The following is a 23586-nucleotide window of genomic DNA, read 5'->3' on the forward strand; positions in this document are numbered from 1 at the left end:
AATATAATTATAATTATAGTTACATGGAGTATTATATACTCATTTATTATAATAATAAATATAATAATTATTATATTATAATTATAATATTTACAGATATTATAATTGAATAAATTTTATAAATTAAAATTACACTATGACTTTATTGATTAATTATTAATTTATAAAATATAATAATTATTATTCATTATACAATTTATATTATATAATTATACTTTAATTATTAATAAATTATTAAGTAATATGATGAATTATTATAATGATAATTTTAATTTTAATTATTTATTATAGTGAAATTAAGTATAATTTATAATTTTAAATTATTTTTAAAAATAGTAATTAATAATAATAATAATAATAATAATAATAATAATAAAACTATACTATATTGCTTAAATATGTAAGAATCCTAAAACTGGAAAAAAGAATACATAAGAAAAGTTAATATTCACAATCCTGGAAAGTTGTACTAATTTTCCTTATTCTTGGATTCTGATTACTTTCTCAATTTGATTAAAAATCGAAACAAACACATGAATTTAAAATTTAAGAAATCAGATTACTTTCCCAGACAGAATTCAGGCAACCAAACATGGCCTAGAAGTTAATCACAAAATGATATTCGTGGAAATTATATCTCACTAGACTCTGCATTCACTTTTAATTGTATTTTAACATTTGAAAATAAGTAACTATGTTAGTGAAGAAATATTAAAAAGTACAAGAGAGTTCCAATTCAATTACTATATATATACTGAGTACTAGTACTATTTTAGATTTTAAAAAATCAGTCATCGCCATTACATGGTAGTATGAACCAAATTATTACTATTGTAATCATTTCTATTTATTGATTTATGGACACTTATATCTAAGTAGTATTAACCAAATTATGACTATTGTAATTAATTCTGTTGTAATGTAGTTGCCAGTTAACAAAATTGTAAATTTAAAAACAAAATTCGATGAGAACTACTATTATTGACAAAGGTTTTTCTTCTATAAACATAATATAGATTTGGTGGAGTAATGCATAAATATTAAGTACTACTCCATACTTATCAATATAAAGCATCCATCTCAACAATATTTTGACCGAACTAGTTAAATATTTTTAATTCATGTGATACTCTTTTGAGTATATATTTCTTTTAGACACATATATTAAAAATAATTTGTTAAATAGATAGTGGATAAAGTAAAAGAGATGAAGAGATAATATAGTACAATAAATTTTTGTCAATATAAAAATGACTCAATTATCAAGGAATAAATTAGAGAGTGAATTATCATTGTCCTACAGTCTAGACTCTGGACACACTAACTCATAACTTAATTGCTAACTACAACTAAATAATAGTCATTAGATATTCAAATTAAGGGCTTAGATCATTAATCCCTAAATGTCAATACGATCAACAAAAAACGTCAATAAGGCCATATGATTAATTCCAAAAAATATCAATAGGGGTATTAATGTCAATTAACTACATATTTAATTATAACTAACTTTTAAAAGAAATCCCAAAACTTTAAATTCATATAACATATATCAAATTAAAGATAATTTCATAAGGATTCCAACGATATCCTACGTGCATATGTTCCGACGTCAAAATTTGTAAAAAAAATTGAATTTTTTTAATTTTTTTACAATTCAGTAAATGTCAACATACTATATAAAATATGTCAATATAATATATGTAGAATGTCAATATAAGCAATGAGTTAACATTCTTAAAGCATTGTGTTGACATTTTCAAAGCATTGTGTTGATATTTTCGAAACACTATATTGACATTTTCATCCAAAACCCTAATTTGGAGTTTTTTTTATCTTTTTTTATTTTATTAATAAAAGCGAAAAATTACGCGTGGCAAATTGTAGACCACATGTTTTCTAAAATCCTATGGCCTTAAATTAGTTATAGTTAGCAATTAAACGATGAGTTAGCAATTGATCACTCCCCTAACTCATATTATCAAATAAATCATTATACGCAAATTAAGTAAATTTGGTCAAATCTTGCGAGAATAGGTCATTATCACAAGTAATCAGTGTGCTAATTGACAAAATAATTCCTGAACATGATCTTAATAAAATTGTCATGCATAAATTCGAACAGTTTGATATTCAATTTTAAAATCAATATTTGATTTTAATAGGTTCAATCTAGATCACAATATTTCTATAATCCGTGAATAACGAGAGACCAATTATTATTCACCAATTTGAACTTGTCGTGTTAAATAAAATCACTTTCTCGCAGCTCTCTCCCTTTTATTGATGACGTGTTAAAAACGTGCGCTAAATGTAAAATTATCTCTTCCTTACTGATTAACGTTTAATGCATTAAATTCTGTATTTAATTTAGGCGTATCTTCAACTTTTTTAAGGCATTAAGCCACGTCAGATTCTTTTGAAAAATTAGTCGTGGGGAACTCTCTTAAAAAGTTAAATAACCATTTTTTAAAAAAAATATTGTCGATGCTTTGTGTAATTACTAATTTCATGACGAATTGCCGCTATTCTTTTTCACCAATGCTTTTTTCAGACATTCTCGATAGATTTAGTTGTTCATAATTATTGCAACATATGTATCATTTATATTATGGAGTAGTATTTTGTGTTTATTATAAGAACCAGGATTGGTACCTTAAGGTGTAATTACTTGCATTGTAAACTAATTGTAACGTAGAGTAACAACAACCGAGCCTCATGTGATTAGTGTTGTACGATAATGTAATACCCACCAATTCGTGATTTGTGATATATATCAATTTCTTTAAGTTGGGAAAAGCAGGGTTTGATAATCAACCCTCGTTCAACTATAACTTTAATTCTGGTATCAAAAAGCAATACGTGTCGCCGCTAAGTAATTTAAACAAATATACCAAAGTAATTAAATTGGACTGAGATGTACAAACAAAAGAAGCAATAACTCTAAAATTAAGGATAAATATGGATTCAAACGTAGCTGACCATTATTCATTCATGTATAGTACTCCGTATATCTTTACTAGGATTTAGTTCATGAGAAGTTGATGATTATATGAATTATGATAATGAGTCAGTAATTACCCTTGTCCAACTAAAATAATCACACAACTTAATTATAAATGGAAGAGTCGTAATCACTCTCATCCAACTAAAATAATCACACAATTTAATCATAAATAGAATAATGATAATTAGTCTAGTCATTCTAACTCCTCCATTTAAAATAATCACACAACTTAATTCTAAATAGATAGTCATGCCAACTAAACGGTACCTCAATATACAATGAAATACAGTAACTAATTAAGATAAGTTAATCTTCATTTGCTGTTTTTCCACGTACAATTGGAAAAGAAGCCATGCATCAATTACTTACACGACAAAAATATATAACTTAATCTTCTTCTTCATTAAACCACATCATTATTATCATCAATGCATCATCATCATTGCATCAACCGTGTGCCGAATTCTCAATATGATAATGCTTAGAATATGCTCCCTCTAATAATTCAACTCTATAAATACCTTCTTCTAATCTCTCCAAACCCTCAATATTCTAATTTGCTACTATAACCATCGACATGGCCAACAATCTCCGCTCCTCCTCCAACGTCAAAGCCGCCGCCACCGCGCCTCTTCCAATCGACACCGTCTTCAAACTCCCTTCCCCACCGCCTACTTGGCCACCGGGCGGCGGCTTCGCAACGGGAGAGATCGATCTCGGCGGCCTCCAAGTCCGCCAAGTCACAACGTTTCAAAAAATCTCCACAACTTACAAAGGAGGCCCCGCCGATTTAGGCGCCACCTTTCTAGAACCTTCCCCAATACCGGATGGATTCACCATGCTCGGCAGCTACGCTCAGCCCAACAACCAACCGCTCTTCGGTTGGGTTTTGGTCGCTAAAACGAACGCAGTCGACACATCGGGTCAAATTATGAAGCACCCAACTGATTACACTCTCGTCTCGACCAACGATGATGCCCACTTCTGGCTCCCGACTCCGCCCGACGGCTTTAGAGGCGTTGGGATAGTCGTCACCGCCTCGCCGGAGAAGCCGGCCCTGGACAAGATCTGCTGCGTCCGGGCCGACTTCACCGACGAGGCAGAGGCTGAAAGCCAGATTTGGGGAAACTTGCATGTAGCAAGGCCAAAAACTAATGGGAGCAATGCCAAATTAGTAAGCGTGGGCACATTTACAATCCAAGGAAATGACAATAATACCCTTATTCCGTTATCTTGTTTGATTAACAAGAAATCATTTTTATCCGCCATGCCTAATCAAGCCCAAATTGAAGCTGTGTTTGCATCGTATGCTCCGTATATATACTTCCACCCTGATGAAAAATACCTCCCTTCCTCTGTGAATTGGTATTTCAGCAACGGTGCCTTGCTGTTCAAGAAAGGAGAGGAGTCGAATCCGGTCCCCGTCCTACCGGAAGGCTCGAACCTCCCGCAGGGCGGTACGAATGATGGGTTGTACTGGCTCGACCTCCCGGCAAAGCCAGACGGCTCTAGGGTTAAAATGGGGGACTTGCCGACCGCGGTGGCTTATCTTCACTTCAAACCAATTCTTGGTGGGTCAGGTACATACTACTCCCTCCGTCCGCGAATAGGAGTCTCGTTTTTCATCCGTCCACGAATAGGAGTCTCGTTTTTCATTTTAGTCCGTTCGCTAATAGGAGTCCCGATTCACTTTTATCACAAATGGTAATAGATCCCACATTTCACTAACATTTCATTTAAAACTAATATAAGTATATATAACTGAGACTCTTATTGGAATGACTTTTTTACACTCACTTTTCTTATCAGAAAAGCAAAAGATTAAAATAATTTGACGGACTTTTTTTTTTCTAACTACTACTTACTAGATATTTTGCTAGCATAAATATTTGCATCTTTACTTTCGTGTGCTTAAAAGATAAGTTTTTTGCAGCGACGGATATCCAGGTGTGGGTGTTGTATCCGTTCAACGGCCCGGCAGCTGCGAAGGTGGGGCCATTCAAAAGAGTCGAATTGGGGAAAATCGGCGAGCACGTGGGGGACTGGGAGCACGTGACACTGAGAATCAGCAATCTCGACGGGACTCTGCGGAGTGTCTACTTCGCGGAGCACGGCGGCGGGCAGTGGGTGGATTCGTCGGAGCTCGAATTCAGCGGCGGCGGAAACAGATTCTCCGTGTATTCGTCGCGGAATGGGCACGCGGCGTATCCTAAGGCGGGGTCGGTTATGCAGGGAGGGGATTTTGTGGGGATAAGGAACGATGCGGCGAAGAGCGCGATGGTGATGGACACGGGGGCGAGGTTCGCGGTGGTGGCGGGGGAGGGGGTGGTGGAGCCGCCGTGGCTGAATTACTACCGGAAATGGGGGCCCACGAGGAGTTATGATGCCGTGGAGGAGTTGAAGAATGTTGGGAAATTCCTGCCGGGGTTTTTGAAGCAGCAGTTGGCCAAGGTGATTAATGGGCTGCCGCCGGAGGTACTTGGGGAAGATGGGCCCATTGGGCCTAAGATGAAGAATAATTGGGATGGGGATGAGAAGTGATCACATTAACTGGACCTAGGTCTATTTATTCTCAAGGTCCTCCAAAATGGGCCCATTTACTTAACAATTCTATTCATAATCTTTATTTCATTCACTATTTTATGTAAAAAAATTGAAATTCTATAAAATTTATGAATTCAGTATTTCTATGTTTGGGATGGTTTATTAAGCATTATGCATGATTGTGAACAAGGTAATTATAGATTAAAGGATTGAAAATTGAGAAACAAGTTAGAAGTACATATTTACATTTCGTTCATTATTCTTTGCGTTTCATGCTGTTCACGCACAACATGTTGTACTGTGTTTTAAAGAATATATTATGAAACTATTAAGTATTGATTTTTTTGTTGAATAATATTTCTTTTATGGTAATATATTTTATATATTAGAATAATACTCCACTTAGTTTTATAACATGGAATATGTGTAATTAACAAGAATTAAGTGTTAATGATTTTTACATGATATTTTATAAAGTGTAAATGATGAAATCCATGTAATAATAATAATAAAAAACTAGTATAATCATGGTATATGAGATTTCATCACTATTTACACTTTTGAATAAAACAAATCAGATTAGTAGTTACTGATTAAAAGAAAATTGAAAACAACTTTTATTCAAAATTATTTACATATTTTGACTAAAGAGATAATAATGCCTCGGTGTGGTGGGGCCATGTGGATGGAATGATGTGAACTAAAGATAATATAGGAAAAAGAATTGAAATTGAAGAAACAAGTTAGAAGTAAATATGCGTTTCGTTCATTATTCTTTGCGTTTCATGCACAATAGACTATGATGTGTTTTAAATAACAGCAGAGCAGAGGATCTGTTCCCATTTAACTATGGAATAAGTATTATCTAAATCTTGATATTCTCTTGGTCCATAAAAAATAGTCTCATTTTTACATTTTGAAATGTCTACAAAAATTAATTAGTCTCATTTCCAAAAAAATAAAAAGTTTATATCTCATACTTTACCTACTTTTTCTCCTTTCTCATATATTACCCACTTTTCCTCCCCTCTTTCTAACTTAACACTTTTTCTCCTTCTCTTTTATTTTACTAATTTTTTTTATTAAAACTCATGTCATGGAGGAAGTATCATGTACTCCATCCGTCCCAGATAATTTGAGACACTTTGGCCCGGCACGGGTTTTAAAAAATCTAATGGAAAATGAGTTGAAAAAATAGGTGGGATGTGGGTCCTACTTTTAAAGTATTAGTTTTATAATAAAATGTGAGTATGAATGAGTTAGTGGAATATGAGGTCCACTACCAAAAACGGTAAAAGTGAAGTGGGACAAATTATATGGGACGGCCCGAAATGCAATACTGGGTCGAATTATCTGAGACGAAGGGAGTAACAGTTAAATTAATTAGGATTATATAATTGAATATCTAGATAATTTGTAGCAAAATTATCTACTTATACATATATATTCTCTAGAAATAGATATTATCTAATAAAATATCTAGATTTTTTTACGAATAAAAGAATAGATACATAATAATATAATATAAAAATAGAGTAGAGAATTCTATAATAGGTGAATAATGCCAATATATATGAGTGTATTGTATATTAGTCTTCATTCACAGTTTGATAACATTGCAATGGAAACTCATTAACGTTAGGAATTGTCTGGATAAAAAGTAGTGTTAACCAATAGTAAATTTTGAATGTGTATGCTATGTGGAATAATCTATGCAAATAATATATATTTTTAATAAGACATTGAAATTTAAAAATGTCGTAATTGACTACAAATGGAAAAAGCATGTCAATTGCGGATTTTTGGTTTGTTTCATTCAAACTCTTGCTTCCTATAGGAGTAGTATTCGTTTCATAGGATGATAAATTTAGTGTTGCTAAATTTCTATGCCTTTATAATGTATTATTTGAATGTACACTTGCCTGATGGAGGTGATTTTGATTCTAATATGCCTTTGATAGTGCTGAATTCGTTTTTTATTGTAATGGAAAGATTGATAACGAAGTTTTTGTTAGTGTTTTATTTTGGTATGGTGTTATTATTCTCCATATTTATTGTACAACTCATTTGTTACTACTATAATATAATTATATGAAATAGTTGTAACCGGATATGATAGGTTACGTACATATATGAAAATCATTGCAGTATGATATATATCTGAAAATGTTTGTAGTAATCCTTCTACGTATAAAATCTTAGCTTCGCAATATCTCGTATGAATGATAGGTTATGAATCATTTGATATTATGAATTTTGCCATGTACTACAATTGATTAGCTAAAAATAACGGTACACATTATGTACCAAATTGAATACAGCGAGATTGAAAAAGTGCCTTTCGCAAAACAAAAATGTTTTCTTTTGAAATTGTCAATTGTTTGTTGTCATGTAGTATCATTGTTTTAAATCCATTTTCTCTTTGAGTATAGTATTATAAATGATTTTGAGTAAAATTACTTTTTGCATATGCAATGTATACCCAAAACGAGTTAATCTGGGTTTATTATAAACGGTCAAACCCCCCGAATTTATATCATCTCTCTCGGCGCTTTAAATAAAATCTAAGCAAGGAAAACTCCACAAACCAATGTTATAGGATCTCAACTCGGGTCAGTGATTCGACCTAGCATTTTTCGATTAGTTTCAGCTTTCCTTCATTTCTATTTGTTTAAACGTCTATTTTGTTTTACCAAATACTATTATACAAAAGCTATACAGAGAGTATTAGAGAGATTAACAATCTAGGTTTTCTTTGTTGAATTGGAGGGCAGAAAATAGAAGTTTGTTCTTTCATACTTCCAGCCTTCTAGACAACAGATTTTCAATCTTTTTTCTCTCTCTCTCCTTTTTTTATTTATTTTTTATTTTTGAATTTTTTTTTCTATCTGTATCTTGTTATGCATGATCAATAAAGAGTTCGAAAATTGAGTCACATCTTCGCTTGTCAATTTTGGGAAACTTAGGCATAAAACAGGTCTTGGTGAGAGTGGTAGAGCATGTTCATTCGCCTTGTGCGTTCAACGGGAGGTCCTGCATATGAGCAGAGTCAGCTAGAGTCAAATGCTAATATCATCCACATTAAGTTGATGCGAAACAACTCCTATGTCACGTTAACTGATCATAAAGGGAACAGAATGCTGGGCAGATGGCTGCGAAAGGAGATATTTGGGAGAAGCAGCAGCTGAGTTAATGGGACGAGTAGTGAAACAAACGAAGATGAGATCAGTCGAGGTGAAAGTGAGCGGATTCACCTTTTTTAGGAGGAAGAAGGATTCTATTTTGGTCTTCTCATTCGCGAGTACTGTTGTGTACATCGAGGACACGGCTAGGAAACCACATAATGGCTGCCGTCTTCCAAAATTTGATTTTCTTGTGTGAGCGGGAAATGGGGATTGAGGCCGTTGTCCGAGTTTTTCGATGAATTTACTACTCATTGCATTTTGCTGAGTTTCGCATTTGACTTCATTTTGAATTGGGAAGGCTTTTGTCTGCAATTAGCCACAAATAATTATGTGATCAATTGGATCCACAAGTATGAGTCGACTTATTTTATGAGTTTTATAATATAACGTTGAGAAATATTGGATATTGATGATTTAATATTTTCATTTTAAATATTACGAAATTAATCAGGATTTGATTAAATTTTATAATTTAAATTGCTTCTTAAAAAAACTAATGCAATTGTTTACTACTAACATAATTTGGAGAAAGAAAACAAATTATTAGTACTAGTTAAATTGTGTGAATAAATTGGAGGGAAAGAAAAATTGAATTAAAAAAAGAAAATTATGAATTATGTTATCAAACACAAATGGGTAAACTTAATGTTAGTAATTAGTAGTTAATTACGGCTTTTTTAAAACTAATGTAAGTATGTAACCCTATGTAGAAGGTAAAACTAAATGATCCAAATCATTGAACAGAACCGAAAACTTCAACTATATAAACTCGCACAAAATAACTGATATAAGACGTGAGACGCCGCCACCAACAAATCATCGACTGAATCGCTTTCACCTTCAACATGTACGTATGAACCTAGAATATACACAACATTTTCATTGTGATTGTGAAATTATTGATGTTTCTCGATTAACCGCTTTGCTTTTTTACTCGACACTATCCTTTACCATTGCTATTCCTATGCATTTTTGCGTCTAGAAAGTAAAAAAAATTGAACACAATTCATAATTGCTTTTTTAATTCTTGCAGTCGGCTCCAGAACTCTATTTGATATAGATATCGAGCCCAATTTTCGCGAATCAAAAACAGAGCAAACCTCGTGGTTAATTGAGATACATCGCAGCTGTCGCCGTCACTACTGATCTACTCTAAAAGGTGTGGTATCGATTCATGATGATATATTATGGCAATCATCAATAATTGCATTAGGTTTTTGAAATTGCAAATTTGGTTATTTTGAATTGGTGAAATTGTATAATGTTACCTGCATTTTGTGTCATTTTGAAGCTGGAGGGTTTATAAATTTGGGGGAAACTGAATAACGATTGATTTTGGTAGGGATGAATCGGGCGGCTGTTGCACTCGGCAGGAACAAGAGGCCTAGGGAATCATCAGGTCTATCAAGTGATGAGCAGAGCATCCTTGACTTGATCCTAAGCAAAGAGGGCTCCGGCATTCAACCTAGAGAGATCAAATACCAGCTCAAGATCCCCGACCCTGTCATCACGAAAGCATCCAAAGCTCTCCTGGCCAGTGGCAAGATCAAAGAGGTGAAAGGCATTCAGCGAGGCGGTGCAGGCATGGCATCATAATTTTGTTATGTTGGTTTGTTCAATGGCAACCAAAATGTTCTCAATAGAGTTCCAATAAAATTACTAGGTTACATTTTACATGTACAATTCCACATGAGAACTATCGATGGATCATTGTTTCATTCACACGGTTAGCACTTAGCACCATGAATATCTGGAAGACGAGAACTTGTGGAAAATCTAAGCCATTTCTTCTTCTCACAATGCTTGATACACGGCTGCAACGAGATTGCTCGGGTGCTTGCCAACACGGGGAAGAAATACCCAACAACAACGAGAACCAGAGTGAAAAAGAGTCCTCGAATGATTCCTCTCGAGTCTCTCAACCTCCAAAATAGAGTGTTGAGACTTGAGATAAAGATTCAACAATAGTTGGCTACGCTTAGGATTAAGCATAATTCAAAATAAAGGGTTATTTCAAGAATTGATTTATAAAGGGTTATTTCAAGAATATCAGCAAAATAAAAGACAAAAAAAAATGAAAATTTGAAGAAGAAACTAAAATATGAGCCTAGTCCCGATTTACCTTTTTCGACGGAAGTGTTATTTATTCTTTGTATCTTAATTTTTAAAAAGAAAATATAATATTTTGCTAGTAAATAAATATATTCCATAGAAATATGTCATATTTTCTTTTCAGCCCATAAAATAGAAATAGATCATATTCATATTTTCTCTCTTACTTTATTATTTACTTTATTATTTATATGTACTGGATTTTGGAACTGAATAGGGCATTCAAGAATTTAAATCACTTCAAAATCTTCTAATTATCATGTTAAAGATTTAAACCGAAGGTGTATTTAGAAAAAATCTGTTTTGGGTTGTTGATTCAACAATATTCATTCTATAGTTGTCCCAAAAAGTTTTCAAGATTTTGTCGTGATTACTATGTTTGTAGTGATGTAAATTGTTTATATATTGTGAAATGTAGTTGCAGTAGACGGTTAGTCTATGGATTATTCTACTTTATTAATTGACCCCACAAATTGAACACTAAATGGAGAATCAAATTATTGATTACAACACGCACTAGTGATTTCACTAAATGCTAAAATTGAAATTTGATTTACAATTAAACCTATTATGCACCTCAATATTACTGAACATTCTCACTTTCCTTTGAATCTTCCAAAACAGACCAAAAATCCATCCATGGCAGCAGCTTTCGCAGCTTTAGTCTCTCTTGAAAATACTTTACGCCTTATCTATAATCACCCCAACCATTCCTTTCACTTTGAGGAAAAACAGACTCAATCCCTTGGAAAAAGTGTCCGTTTCCTGATCGATTTCATGAAAAGCTACGACAATTCTCATGGAGCCACAAAAGAAGCCGCAGAAGCTTTAGAGATGCGAATTGCGCGTGCAGCTCAAGTGGCGGAGGATGTGATCGAATCACATATTGTGGATCACATCCGTGGTGGAAAGACAAGATCATCTCGTTTCCTGTTGGATCTGCAGAAAGCAATCGAATGCACGGATTACATGAGGAGAAAAGCTTTAAACGTGAGAGCGCCAAGTGGAAGGGAGCTGCAGCAGCAGACCACATATTCGTCATCATCTTCAGCCCAGTCAACACCTCTCAACTCTACCATGGTCGGATTTGATGATATCTTACTCCAACTTCTACACCTTCTCACTGGAGTTCCCTCAAGTCGGCGTGTCATCCCCATCCAAGGCATGGGAGGGATTGGTAAGACGACGCTTGCTACACATATATTTCAACATAAGTATATCGTGGAGCACTTTGATGTTTGCCTATGGGCAACGGTATCTCAAGAGTATAGCCTTCACAAAATTCTGTCTGAGCTCTTGTCTCATTTAAGAAAATCCAGTAGCGGAACTATTGATGAGTTGCAAGAAAGGTTATACAAGAGTTTACGTGGGCCAAGGTATTTGATTGTTCTAGATGATATGTGGAACGCCAAGGCTCTGGATGATATGATATTCCTGTTTCCGGACACAAACAATGGAAGTCGAATTGTTTTTTGTTTGTCTTTTCAATTTACCTTCTTTCCTTGGAGTCCATTACTTTTTAAGAATGTATAATAACTTTTTTGAGAAGGTAAATGAGAAATATAACTTCTCAATATATCTTTTCCCCTTGGAGATGCTCTCACCTAGTCTTAATGGATTCTTAGAGATGTAGTTCTCGACTTCTTATGCAATTACGCGTTTGATATTTGCGAGAGTTTGAGCATCCCGGTTACTTCTATAACACCATTGACGCGTCCGACCTCTGCGCTCTCATATACTGTCTGCAATTTCACAACAAAACCAACAGAAAAATGGGGGATTCAGTAGAGATCCCCGGTTGTCTGTTGATTCCAGCGGTGGATCTGCTGGAACTGCATTTCCCTCAGAGTCTTAGCTACAAACACATGGTGGACACTGCGATCAACATTCAAAAATCGGCCGAAGTCATCATCAATTGAATAAACGACTGGCAACAATGGAGAGAGACGTGGGCAACAACTGTTTCAAATTGGAGGGAAATGAGGGCAAAAGTGGGAGAATATTTTGTTTTCAATAGAATGGAGAAACGAGCAACCCTTCTACCTTCTTTTTCCCATGACTGAGTTACACTGCATACAAAGATAGTACTAGTATATGAGAGTGTGAAACCCGCCTGTTTTTTACCGGCCGGGAGAGTGTTTTCGAGGCTACCAAACGAAAGATGGAGATAGTGAACAATGTTTTTTCATGCTATTTCAAGGCTACCAATCAAGCCCTTATAATATACTACTGTTGAGAAAAATTGAATCTTAGTAATTTAATATTGCAATTTCAAAGGTTATGAGATTGATCATAATTTGACCAAATTTAATAATTTAAGTGGTTGCTAACCCAATAAATTATCATCTTTCTTCTTAAAAATAACACTAATGCAATTGTTTACTACTACTAAGTTTTACTAAGTTTTGGTAGATAATAACATAAATTTTAATATGACAGTAATAAAGTTGGAGAAAAGAAAACAAATTATTAGAGCATTAAAATTTAGGTGAATAAATTGGAGGGAAAGAAAAATAGAATTAAAAAAAAGAAAATTATGAACTATGTTATCAAGCACAAAAGGGTAAGTTTTATGCACAGATAAAAAAAAATGTTTATTACTACTGTGTACGAAAAGAGTCGCATTGGGCTGTATTTAAAAAATAAAACAAAATAATGTAACCCTATATGGAATATTAAAAAGGTAAAACTAAATGATCCATTGCATTGAACTGAAACCGAAAACTTCGACTAAAAACTCGCACAAAATAACTGATACAGAACGCCACCAACCTCTCAGCTGCGCTTTCATTGTGATTGTGAGAATCTTTTCTTTTGAACAATTTGATGTTTCTCGCTTAACCGCTTTGCATTTTCTACTCAAAATTCCAAACAGTCTCCTTTACCGGTGAAAAAAAGCTGCTATTCTTATGCATTTGAACACAATTCATACATCACCATTGCTGATTTTATATTTCTTGCAGTCGTTTTTTTTAAGAAAAAGCAAATTTCCAGAACTTAACTGCTCCAGAACTCTATTTTTTGATATAGATATCGAGCCTAATTTTCGCAAATCGCATGTGCGATCGAACTAAAACAGAGCAAACCTAGCGGTTAATTGAGATACATCGTCACCCCTGGCAAACTCTACCTGCAACTGTTGAACTCGCTCTCCGGTTTTCTCCTGCCAGTCCTTCCGATCTACTCTAAAAGGTGCGCTATCTATTCATGATGATATGTATTATGCCAATCATCACTAATTGCGTGAGGGTTTTGAAATTGCAAATTTGCTTATTCTGAATTGGTGAAATTGTACAATGTTGCCTGCATTTAGTGTTTTTTTGAAGCTGAAGGTTTTATAAATTTGGGGGAAATTGCATAACTATTGATTTTGATTAGGGATGAATCGGGCGGCTGTTACACTCGGCAGGAACAAGAGGCCTAGGGAACCATCAGGTCTATCAAGTGATGAGCAGAGCATCCTTGATTTAATCCTAAGCAAAGAGGGCTTCGGCATTCAACCTAGAGAGATCACATACCAGCTCAAGATCCCCGACCCTGTCATCACGAAAGCATCCAAAGCTCTCCTGGCCAGTGGCAAGATCAAAGAGGTGAAAGGCATTCAGCGAGGCGGTGCAGCAAGGAAAATCTTGATGGGGGTCGAGTTTAAGCCCGCTGACGTAGTTAGTGGGGGCATCTGGTACGAGGATGGGAAGATCGACACCGGATTTGTTGATGTTCTTAGAAGGTTCTGCCGCATGTGGGTGATGAAGAGCAAGGTTGCTACTGTGGAGGGGCTGCACAAGGCTGTGTCGGAGGGCAAAGTGGCTACCGTTGAAATCCCTAAGCTGCAGCTGACTGAGTTGCTGACTTCGATGGTGTTGGATAATGAATTGGTGGAGGTGAAGAGCACTGGTTTTGGATTATTTTTCCGGATTCCTATAGGGGAAACGTGTTACAAGCTTCCGAGTGCAGCAGGAGGGGCTAAAAAGGATTCGGTTACAAGTAAATTTGCTTCGATTCCTTGTGACTCGTGTCCCAGGATTGCTGTATGCACACCCGATGGGGTCGTCTCCCCGACTACTTACGTGTATTACAATCAGTGGTTAGACATCAAACTCTAAACTCTCCCAACTTACTGAAGATGTTTCCCTTGAGATACACACATTCTTGTGTTTTTTTGGCATTGGTCTTTTATCTTTAAAACTAGATGATCTTAAGTCTTAAATGGTATTTGAATTCTTGATTTGGAGTGTTCTGTATTGTGCAAAAGAGGATGAAGCATGGCATCATAATTATGATATGTTGGTTTGTTCAAAGGCAATCAAAATGTTCTCAATAGAGTTCCAATAAAATTACTAGGTTACATCTTATGAGAACTATCGGTGGATCATTGTTTCATTCACACGGTTAGCACTTAGCACCATGAATATGGAAGACGAGAGCTTGTGGAAAATCTAAGCCATTTCTTATTCTCACAATGCTTGATACACGGCTGCAACGAGATTGCTCCGGTGCTTGCCAACATGGAGAAGAAATACCCAACAACAACGAGAACCAGAGCGAAAAAACAGAGCCCTCCGATGAGGCGATGACTCCTCTCGGGGCTCTCTCAACCTCCAAAGTAGAGTGTTGAGATAGAGATTCCACAATAGTTGGCTACTATTAGGATAAGTATAATTCAACACCAATATTGAATTATAAAGGGATATTTCAAGGAAATCAGCAAAATAAAAGACAACAAAAAAACGAAATTTGAAGAAGAAACTAAAATATGAGTGTAGTAGAAGATACATTTGGAAAGTTGAAATGAAGTCCTTACTTTTTATTTATCATAAAGAATATCCATTTGAAATGTAACTTTTATTTCCATGAAATGAGATCCATTTGTCAACTTCTTAATGATGTATTAAGAAATGTAGTATGGTTTCGTCTATGCATCTCGTGACATCCTGATAACTTCCATTTCAATGTGTATGATTCTGTCGATGCATATATTGTGATTTTTTCATTTGATTTTTTAAAAAATCAACTTATTTATTTAAATTAATTTTATAGAATTTGTTAATTAGAATTAAATCTTATGGGGAGCAGAGTCGCGGATGTTGTGGGGTAACTTCCAGTGAGGATTGTTCTACTTTATTAATTAACACGCATTCATTGCAATGATTGCGAGTACAACTACTCCGCATTTTCAGTCTCCTTTGAATCTTCCAAAACAGATAAGAAATCCATCCATGGCAGCAGCTTTCGCAGCTCTAGTTTCTCAAAGAATAATCTGCGCCTTATCTACTATCACCCCTACCATTCCTTTCACTTTGAGGAAAAACAGATTCAATCCCTTGGAAAAAGTGTCCGTTTCCTGATCGATTTCATGAAAAGCTACGACAATTCTCATGGAGCCACAAAAGAAGCCGCAGAAGCTTTAGAGATGCAAATTGCGGAAGATGTGATCGAATCACACATGGATCAGATCCGTAGTGGAAAGACAAGATCATCTCGTGTCCTGCTTGATCTGCAGAAAGCAATCGAAGACATGGATTACATGAGTAGAAAGACTTTAAAAGTGAGAGCGCGAAGTGAAAGGGGTCATCAGCAGCAGCAGAGCACATATCAACACCTCTCGCCTTTACCATGGTCGGATTTGATGAAATCCTGCATCAACTTCTGGATCTGCTGACTGGAGTTCCCTCTAGTCGGCGAGTCATCCCCATCTACGCTTGCTACAAATGCATTTCAACATAAATATATCGTGGAACACTTTGATGTTTGCCTCTGGGCCACAATATCTCAAGAGTATAACCTTCACAAAATTCTGTCTGAGCTCGAAAATCCAATACTGGAACTATTGGTGAGTTGTAAGAAAGATTATACAAGAGTTTACGTGGGCCAAGGTATTTGATTGTTCTAGATGATATGTGGAATGTTAAAGCTGCTATTCCTGTTTCCGGATACAAACAATGGAAGTCGAATTGTTGTGACTACTAGGCATTCAGATGTAGCCGAACATTTAGGCGTTTCTCCTGTTGCAATGAGTTTTCTAGATGAGGACAGTAGTTGGCAATTATTTTGTCAAAATGCATTTGCAAAGCAGCGAAGTTGCCCTCCTGAGTTGGAGGAGACTGCAAAGAAGATAGTTGCAAAGTGCAAAGGACTTCCCCTTGCAATTGTTGTTGTCGGAGGTCATCTCAGAAAATCATCAATGGCTCTAGACCACTGGGAGCATGTTGCAGAATCAATTTTCAATCCCACGGGGAGCGATGAACAATGCTTGAATGTATTATCTTTGAGTTATAGCTACTTTCCTGTTCATCTGAAGCCATGTTTCCTATTCATCGGAGCATTTCCAGAAGATGAAATTATCAATGCTCGGGATGTTTTACAACAGGGCGAATGGCCCAACTTGGAAGATGCCGCAAAGTATTGTTTATGGGATCTCTATATGAGAAATCTCATTTTAGTTGACCAGTGGTACCACCTTGATGAAATCTATACATTCAAAGTACATGATCTAGTAAGAGAAATGTGCCTAAAGATTGACAAGGAGGAGGAGTTTTTATATGTGTTTCAAACACCACGAGCCATAAATAGAGAGCGCAGAGTTGTAATCAACGGAGAGGTGAATCATGAAGCAATAGCATCTGATGCTCCAATCCGTTGTGTGATATGGGAAAGGGGTCATTACGACATCAACAATTTGTATGAACTGAAACTGTTGAGAACATTGTGTATCGTTGCTACCACATCAACAAGCGGGTCTATTTTTCAGCAACATAACTTGCGGTATCTTAAGGTTGATTTTGGTTACACGATTCGCCCAACCCTTTATTATCTCCCGTCATCAATGTCAATGCTTTGGAATCTGCAAATTGTACAATTAATATAGCATATCAATCAAAACTGATTGCACCCTATGAGATTTGGGAGATTTGTCTCATTGATCCTCTTCTAGTGGATAGATTAGACCAAGAAAATCACTTGGTAATGAGAAATCTACGCACACTTTTTAGAGTGGAGAATTTTAGGCTCAGTGATGAGGTTTACAAGAGAATCCCGAATGTCAGAGAACTGCAGTTATCCTATTGTGATGAAGTAAGTTTGTATTACTGTCCCCGCAATCTTAGCTGTTTCAATCAATCGAAAGTCCTATGGTTGCACTTCGATGACAATTCCAAGTGGCGTGAGTTTTTTATGAGCCTCACTTTCCCAACCACGCTTGAGATGTTACGTTTACGTGGTTGTGGTGTTCATTGGGAAGATTTGACAATGATGGTTGGATCATTGCCCCATTTTTTTGAGCTTCAGTTATATTGGAATTCAGTCATTGGACCTATTTGGAACCCTATAGAGGAGAAATTTCTTAGATTGAAATACTTGACTATATTTGGGTGTGATGATTTAGTTTATTGGAATGCAAACAAATGTCATTTTCCGGTGCTCAAAGGTCTTTATCTTGGATTTTTGTGTAAATTGGATGAGTTCCCTTCAAGTATAGGAGAAATAGCAACACCCAAGTATATTGAGTTGAGATTTTGCAGCCAATCTTCTACCATTTCAGCAATGAGAACATTGGTAGAACAAGAGGAGCAAGGTAATGACAACCTTCGACTTGATGTATTATTTCAGGGTGATGAGGAAACACTTAAGAGCTTCAAGCACGAGGTTCAAGAAGAGGGTCTTACAAGCATTAATCTATCTCTGCATCTCGTGAGATCCTGATAACTTCCATTTCAATGTGTATGATTCCCTCTATGCATGTATTGTGTCTTTTTTCTTTTGATTTTTTCAACTTATTTATATTATAGAATTTGTTAATTAGGATACTGGACATTTCCGCTACTCCTTCTGGCTGACCCCTAGTCCGATAAGAATTAAATCTTATCGGGCCGGAGCAGAGTCGCGGATGTTGTGGGGTCAGCTCATCGGCCATGGAAGACGTTTCCTAGCAGTTATTGGGGACCGGTGATGGATCAACCAACCCCCAATCCAACTTAACTCTCACAGTCACTTACATATTTTGGCAAGTAACTTATCTATCTCCAAATTATCTTGTACATTCTCCAAACTCAAATTTCAAGAATAAAAGCCAAAAGTTTCCCATGCTCATATAGTAGCCAAATCCAATAATTCTGCAATAATTAATAAACATTTTAGACTGGAATAGTTTGGTACATCAGACGTCAGAGTGGCGGAGACCCCTCCATAAACAATAATTCAATGAATGACTTGATACAATCAAAGAATATTATCATCTCCATCTCTAGCAACTGGATAAATCTCTATATTTATTTCCTTCTCCATCACACTCACACATATTAAAATAGTGCACCCCTAATTTTCCTGTGACTCCAGCTTCTTTGCATTAAGAAGATAGATTACAAAAAAATAATTACTACATTCAAAATAGAGATAACATTACACTATTAATCTAATCTCAACTTTTTCTTCTATGCACCACTCACCTTATCCTCACTGATGTCATTTCTCACCTAGTCTTAATTAAGCTTATTTGTTTAAGTTTAACATGTCAATCTCCACTACGGAAAATTAAATTTTTGTTTCCCCCAATTATGTTTTTGCTCCTTTGTTATGGTAAACATACTTTAGGACTTTAAAAGTAAATTTACTACTATTAGTCAATAACAAATGCATATTCATCTCAATCAACCCAAACTATACAATTTGCTATGTAAAGAAGTCAAAATATGACGTAATTTCCCACCCATCTTTTAAATTTTTGCCCTGTAGCATCTTCTATTTTTCCTCCAAAATATATGATTACATCCAATAAATCAATAAACAATTTAGGCTTACATTTACTTGATTTCTAACATTTGATTACATTCAATAAATCAATAAACAATTTATACTACCTGCTTTCTCTAGCATTTGATTACATTCAATAAATTACAGCGCAAGCAATGTAATTCACAAGTAAACTCGAAAAATCCCATTACAAAAATATACGATGCGTTAGAAATGGATTTTGAGTAAATCAATGTGTCGGAATCGGCAAAGATGCGTTTTTTCCTTGAGAAATGATGTACCTAATCAAGCTGACTTGTTGCCCAATTTATTCATAATTTCAAGTTTTATAGTCCCATTTAGAAGTAATTAGCATGAAATTCCTAATTAAAGATGAGGCTCTTTCTCCACTGTATCAAAATCATAATCTTTACATATATATATAGAGAGAGCTGGGGTAGTAATCCAATTTGCTGATGCTAGAAATGAGAGCTTCAAATACTATGGATCTTTGGAATTCTAGCAATGTCAGCTTCCAATACAATTCATCTACCATTTGCAGCTGCAGTTGCTTCTACTCACCGCCTGCACCTGTGTCTTCCTCTTCCTTCTCTTTGGGAAGTTCTCACTCAATCAAAATGGCCTCATTCAACCCTTGTATCCCCATTCGATTTCCAGGCTCTGACCGCTTGATTCTTGAATTTCTTTGATCAACTTTACTAATTTTAAAAAAGGTCTCTGGTTATTCTTGCTGATTTCATGCTGTTTTGGGGGTCACATTAATAACAGCTGGTGCCGGTCGAGCCCAATTTCAGCAACCATATTTGTTGTTTTCTGTAAAGTTGGGAGCTTTTTTCACTCCATTTTCAAGAAAACCTTGCCTTTTTACAAAGACCCTTTTGTGGAATTTCTTGAAAGATCATTTTTTTTTCTATAATCTCACTCTGAAAATTTTGAAAATGCTGCGTGTTTCCATGGCTACGCCTCTGTTCATGTTGGGGAACTATGGAAGGTAAACTTTTTTGTTTGAGTTGTGAATTTGATGTAGATGAGATTGTTTGTGCTCCAATTTGCATGCAGTTTTGTTGATGAATTTGATTTGGAGTGTATGATTTTGGTTGTGCTTGTTTGTGCAAAAGTTTTAGTAAATGGATTGAAGATGCATTTGTGATGCTACTTGTTGTTGGTGTAGTTCAAAATCCCTTTGTTCTTTACGATCATCAGGTGTAATTTTGATCTTGGTGGATGTTGGAGTGGTTATGGGAAAGAAAAGATGAGCCATGCCCGTGCATTGTCTATGGCTACTGGAAATGCTGCGGCCAAGAAGACGATGTTGAGCATTTCACCTCTTGCTTCTTCTGCACTGACAGAGTCCCGTAATTCGTCTGCAGCCAACTTCTACAAAGAGGTTGTAATACTATCACTTGTGATCTCTTGTTAATTGCTTGTCTGTAGGCGTAGCCACTTTAGTTCGTGGCATAACCACGTTCGAAAACCAGTAATTGGTGATAATAGGATGATCATTGATCTGTCTTTGCGTGACATATCAGGTTCTTGAAGCTGCTAGAGATAAATTTACGCAGGAGATCTCTTTTCAGTCTAAAGACAAAGATATCTCGCTTGCAAAGGTAACTTCTTTAGTCCTCCCCTGTTCTGTTTGTTATGCCCGTCTCAATAAATACCATTGGTTGATATTGGAGTTGTTGAATGCAAATAGTAAAGTATGTATTTTATGCTTTATGAACCCGTCTTTCATTCCCATATTGTTGCTGCCTCTGTGAACTGAACACGTGCTAACGTATGAGTGGCGGGGTTTGTGGATGTGTTAGTTTTATATTAATGGCTTTTAATTTGTATGTTGCTTCCGTGTACTTTGTAGGTGTTGCTTTATGTTGCGGCTGAGGATGAGGCATTTTTGGCGTTCAATCGTGAGATTGACATCTGTTCCGCCCACAATGAAGGAAGAGATACGTCACTGCTTTGTGACGGTAAAGGGAGGGAAAACGTGGAGGCTATGTCAATGGCTGATAAGAATATAAATGAGTGGTTGGCGGAGCTGGATGCCATTTCAAGAGAAGTTGAAGCGGAGCTAGTTTCACGGGATATAGGATGTCATTTGGCTGAAGTTCTGGAAGCAGTGAACAAGGTCCTTTTTGAGTCGAGAGGTTTTAGGAGGTCAGCTGTCATCGTGGATCCAAAGTGTTCATATTTGCACTCTGCTTTAAGCTCTGGGTGTGCCAGTGGTATACTTTCACCAATTCTCTACTCAACTTCATTATTATTTCATCAATGCTTTAAGTCTTAGACTTTGTCTCGCGTTGCCGTTTCCCCAAATTTTTGCTGACTTCGTGACTATGGAATTTGAACAGCGATTTTGCTTAGTGTGATTTATATTGAGGTTTGCCAAAGGCTTAATCTGACCATTGTGGGATCTCGAGTTGGGGAAGAATTTTTGATATGGCCCCCAACAGAGAATCCTGAGGTATACTATTACAGACATTTCAGTTTCTGACGTATCGTTAATAGTTCCTTAATTCGACCTTTTGTAATATCTACAGGAGCTATTCAAGGTCACTTCCGGGCACAGCTTGTTTGGGGTCGTCAACGGGAAGTGTGTGGAGGATCCACGATCTAAGGCCTCAGACATAAACAGCCACTCACTTTTAGGGCTAGAGATTGCAACAAACCGAGATATAATTGGGATTGCTTTGGCGAATTTGATTGTGAGTTCAATCTACTAGTACTTCATTACATGGAAGTTAGAACTTCACTGCCTCAATGAATCTCGCTAAATTTTTTATGGTGAAGATATATGCTTTCATATAATGGGAATAAACATAGCTAATTTTACAGAGGCTTTACTGGAAACGTGCTTCAAGAACAAACCACGGGCTGATGTTGACTTCTCCGCTGAGATCAGTTCATAAATCCGAGGAGAAGTTCAACCAAGATGGTAGTCCAGAAATGCCTTTGTTGCGGCCTCAGGAACTAAGGTAGCTTTCTTTATATTACCTCTTATAACTCCGTACCTGCCAAATTTTGAATGGAGTAGATGGAAACTTGAATTTATTGCTTTGAGTGTGTTTATTTTTTTGAATCAATGTGAAGGTCTCGTTTTGAATGTGGTTAGAAATGAAGAACAGCCTAGTTTCTATGAACGCTAAAATTTTAAATTAGAGATTCGTTAATTTGGGCAGAAAAGGCCGGTAGTAATGCTACTGATTTCTACTACTCTAAAATAAACATTTCATAGCTCTCTGTTATAGTATAATTCTCTTATTCAACTTTTGTAAGCTGAAAATCATCCTTCGATAGTGGATTAGTGGGCTTTCACCACAAAACTAGAACTACTAGAATCACTGGTTATGGATGTGATTTTCTATGTTCACGTTGCGCGCATTTATGTCTCTTCATCATAGGCTGCATTGAGAAAATACCAAACTTGATGTTTCTTCACTTTCAGGCTCGCCATCATGGCTTCAGAGAGATTGCTAATCCTTCAACCACACAACTGGTGTTTGAGAAGAGACTACGGGATGCTGCTGTACTATAAAAGGTAAGACAACGCGGATTTTCTTTGTCTAGTCGTGGCTAGAAGTTGTCTGAGCTCGTTCTCTGCTATAACGAGGTTGACACTTAACCGGTGCAGAGAATATGAGGCTGCAGTCCAAGAGCTGAGCATCTGCATGGCTTTCGCACCAGAAGAAGAGGCGATGGTCTTGGAGCCTTTCGTGGAAAAGCTGCACCTCATGCGGCTTGAAACGTCGTGGAAATCGCTGGGGCAGAAAGGCAGGCTAACAATTCCATGACTTTGTTAGGTGTAGGAGCTTGTCTTTTAACTAGTTGTAACATCTCCTTAGAAACTACAGTTTTTAACCTTATCTCAGTCTTCTGTAAATATTACTTTGGATCGGATCAGATCCTACAATATCTGTTCCAAAATGCATGTATTTATTCTTGATGGTGCTATTACTGAATATACTATATTTTGTAAACTTAATTAAGATTACAAAC

At 36.0% G+C, this 23586-nt stretch overlaps 4 protein-coding genes across 9 annotated transcripts; all 4 read left to right on the forward strand.

The window, feature by feature from the left end:
- The first annotated feature begins 3584 nt into the window (after positions 1–3584).
- LOC125210145 lies at positions 3585–5682 on the forward strand. Its single transcript, XM_048109717.1, has 2 exons — positions 3585–4587; positions 4941–5682. The coding sequence occupies exons 1-2, from the start codon at positions 3585–3587 to the stop codon at positions 5546–5548; spliced, it is 1611 nt and encodes a 536-aa protein (XP_047965674.1). The 3' UTR covers positions 5549–5682.
- Positions 5683–9449: 3767 nt separating this feature from the next.
- Positions 9450–15200, forward strand: LOC125212699 (DNA-directed RNA polymerase III subunit rpc6-like). 4 transcript variants are annotated; one of them, XM_048112933.1, is made up of 4 exons: positions 9450–9583; positions 9770–9895; positions 10079–10309; positions 14458–15200. In XM_048112933.1, the coding sequence occupies exons 3-4, from the start codon at positions 10081–10083 to the stop codon at positions 14949–14951; spliced, it is 723 nt and encodes a 240-aa protein (XP_047968890.1). In that variant the 5' UTR covers positions 9450–9583; positions 9770–9895; positions 10079–10080; the 3' UTR covers positions 14952–15200. The 4 variants fall into 4 exon arrangements, with proteins under 4 accessions (XP_047968890.1, XP_047968891.1, XP_047968892.1 ...); XM_048112934.1 differs by having other exon boundaries at positions 10079–10297; positions 14446–15200; XM_048112935.1 differs by lacking the exons at positions 9450–9583; positions 9770–9895; positions 10079–10309 and adding exons at positions 13566–13646; positions 13879–14040 and having other exon boundaries at positions 14227–15200.
- Positions 15201–16020: 820 nt separating this feature from the next.
- Positions 16021–18919, forward strand: LOC125212854. 3 transcript variants are annotated; one of them, XM_048113131.1, is made up of 2 exons: positions 16021–18534; positions 18647–18919. In XM_048113131.1, the coding sequence occupies exons 1-2, from the start codon at positions 17812–17814 to the stop codon at positions 18791–18793; spliced, it is 870 nt and encodes a 289-aa protein (XP_047969088.1). In that variant the 5' UTR covers positions 16021–17811; the 3' UTR covers positions 18794–18919. The 3 variants fall into 3 exon arrangements, 1 of the variants encoding a protein (XP_047969088.1); XR_007174783.1 differs by having other exon boundaries at positions 16022–18564; XR_007174784.1 differs by having other exon boundaries at positions 16022–18534.
- An 890-nt stretch (positions 18920–19809) lies between these two features.
- LOC125212315 lies at positions 19810–23567 on the forward strand. Its single transcript, XM_048112444.1, has 9 exons — positions 19810–20584; positions 20797–20980; positions 21123–21200; positions 21452–21815; positions 21942–22054; positions 22131–22295; positions 22426–22565; positions 23036–23128; positions 23222–23567. Exons 1-9 carry the CDS (start codon positions 20532–20534, stop codon positions 23379–23381), a joined length of 1350 nt encoding a protein of 449 aa, XP_047968401.1. The 5' UTR covers positions 19810–20531; the 3' UTR covers positions 23382–23567.
- The last annotated feature ends 19 nt before the right edge of the window (positions 23568–23586 follow it).

Source organism: Salvia hispanica, chromosome 3, assembly GCF_023119035.1.
Source record: "Salvia hispanica cultivar TCC Black 2014 chromosome 3, UniMelb_Shisp_WGS_1.0, whole genome shotgun sequence".
NCBI lineage: Eukaryota > Viridiplantae > Streptophyta > Magnoliopsida > Lamiales > Lamiaceae > Salvia > Salvia hispanica.

Coding starts and splice junctions, on each gene's coding strand:
- LOC125210145 (XM_048109717.1), top strand. CDS start 3,585: ATGGCCAACAATCTCCGCTCCTCCTCCAACGTCAAAGCCGCCGCCACC. Junction 4,588..4,940: donor ACCAATTCTTGGTGGGTCAG/GTACATACTACT, acceptor AGTTTTTTGCAG/CGACGGATATCCAGGTGTGG.
- LOC125212854 (XM_048113131.1), top strand. CDS start 17,812: ATGAGAAATCTACGCACACTTTTTAGAGTGGAGAATTTTAGGCTCAGT. Junction 18,535..18,646: donor TTAATCTATCTCTGCATCTC/GTGAGATCCTGA, acceptor TTTGTTAATTAG/GATACTGGACATTTCCGCTA.
- LOC125212315 (XM_048112444.1), top strand. CDS start 20,532: ATGCTGCGTGTTTCCATGGCTACGCCTCTGTTCATGTTGGGGAACTAT. Junction 21,816..21,941: donor AAGCTCTGGGTGTGCCAGTG/GTATACTTTCAC, acceptor GAATTTGAACAG/CGATTTTGCTTAGTGTGATT. Junction 22,055..22,130: donor CCCCAACAGAGAATCCTGAG/GTATACTATTAC, acceptor TAATATCTACAG/GAGCTATTCAAGGTCACTTC.
- LOC125212699 (XM_048112933.1), top strand. CDS start 10,081: ATGAATCGGGCGGCTGTTGCACTCGGCAGGAACAAGAGGCCTAGGGAA. Junction 10,310..14,457: donor GGTGAAAGGCATTCAGCGAG/GCGGTGCAGGCA, acceptor GCATTCAGCGAG/GCGGTGCAGCAAGGAAAATC.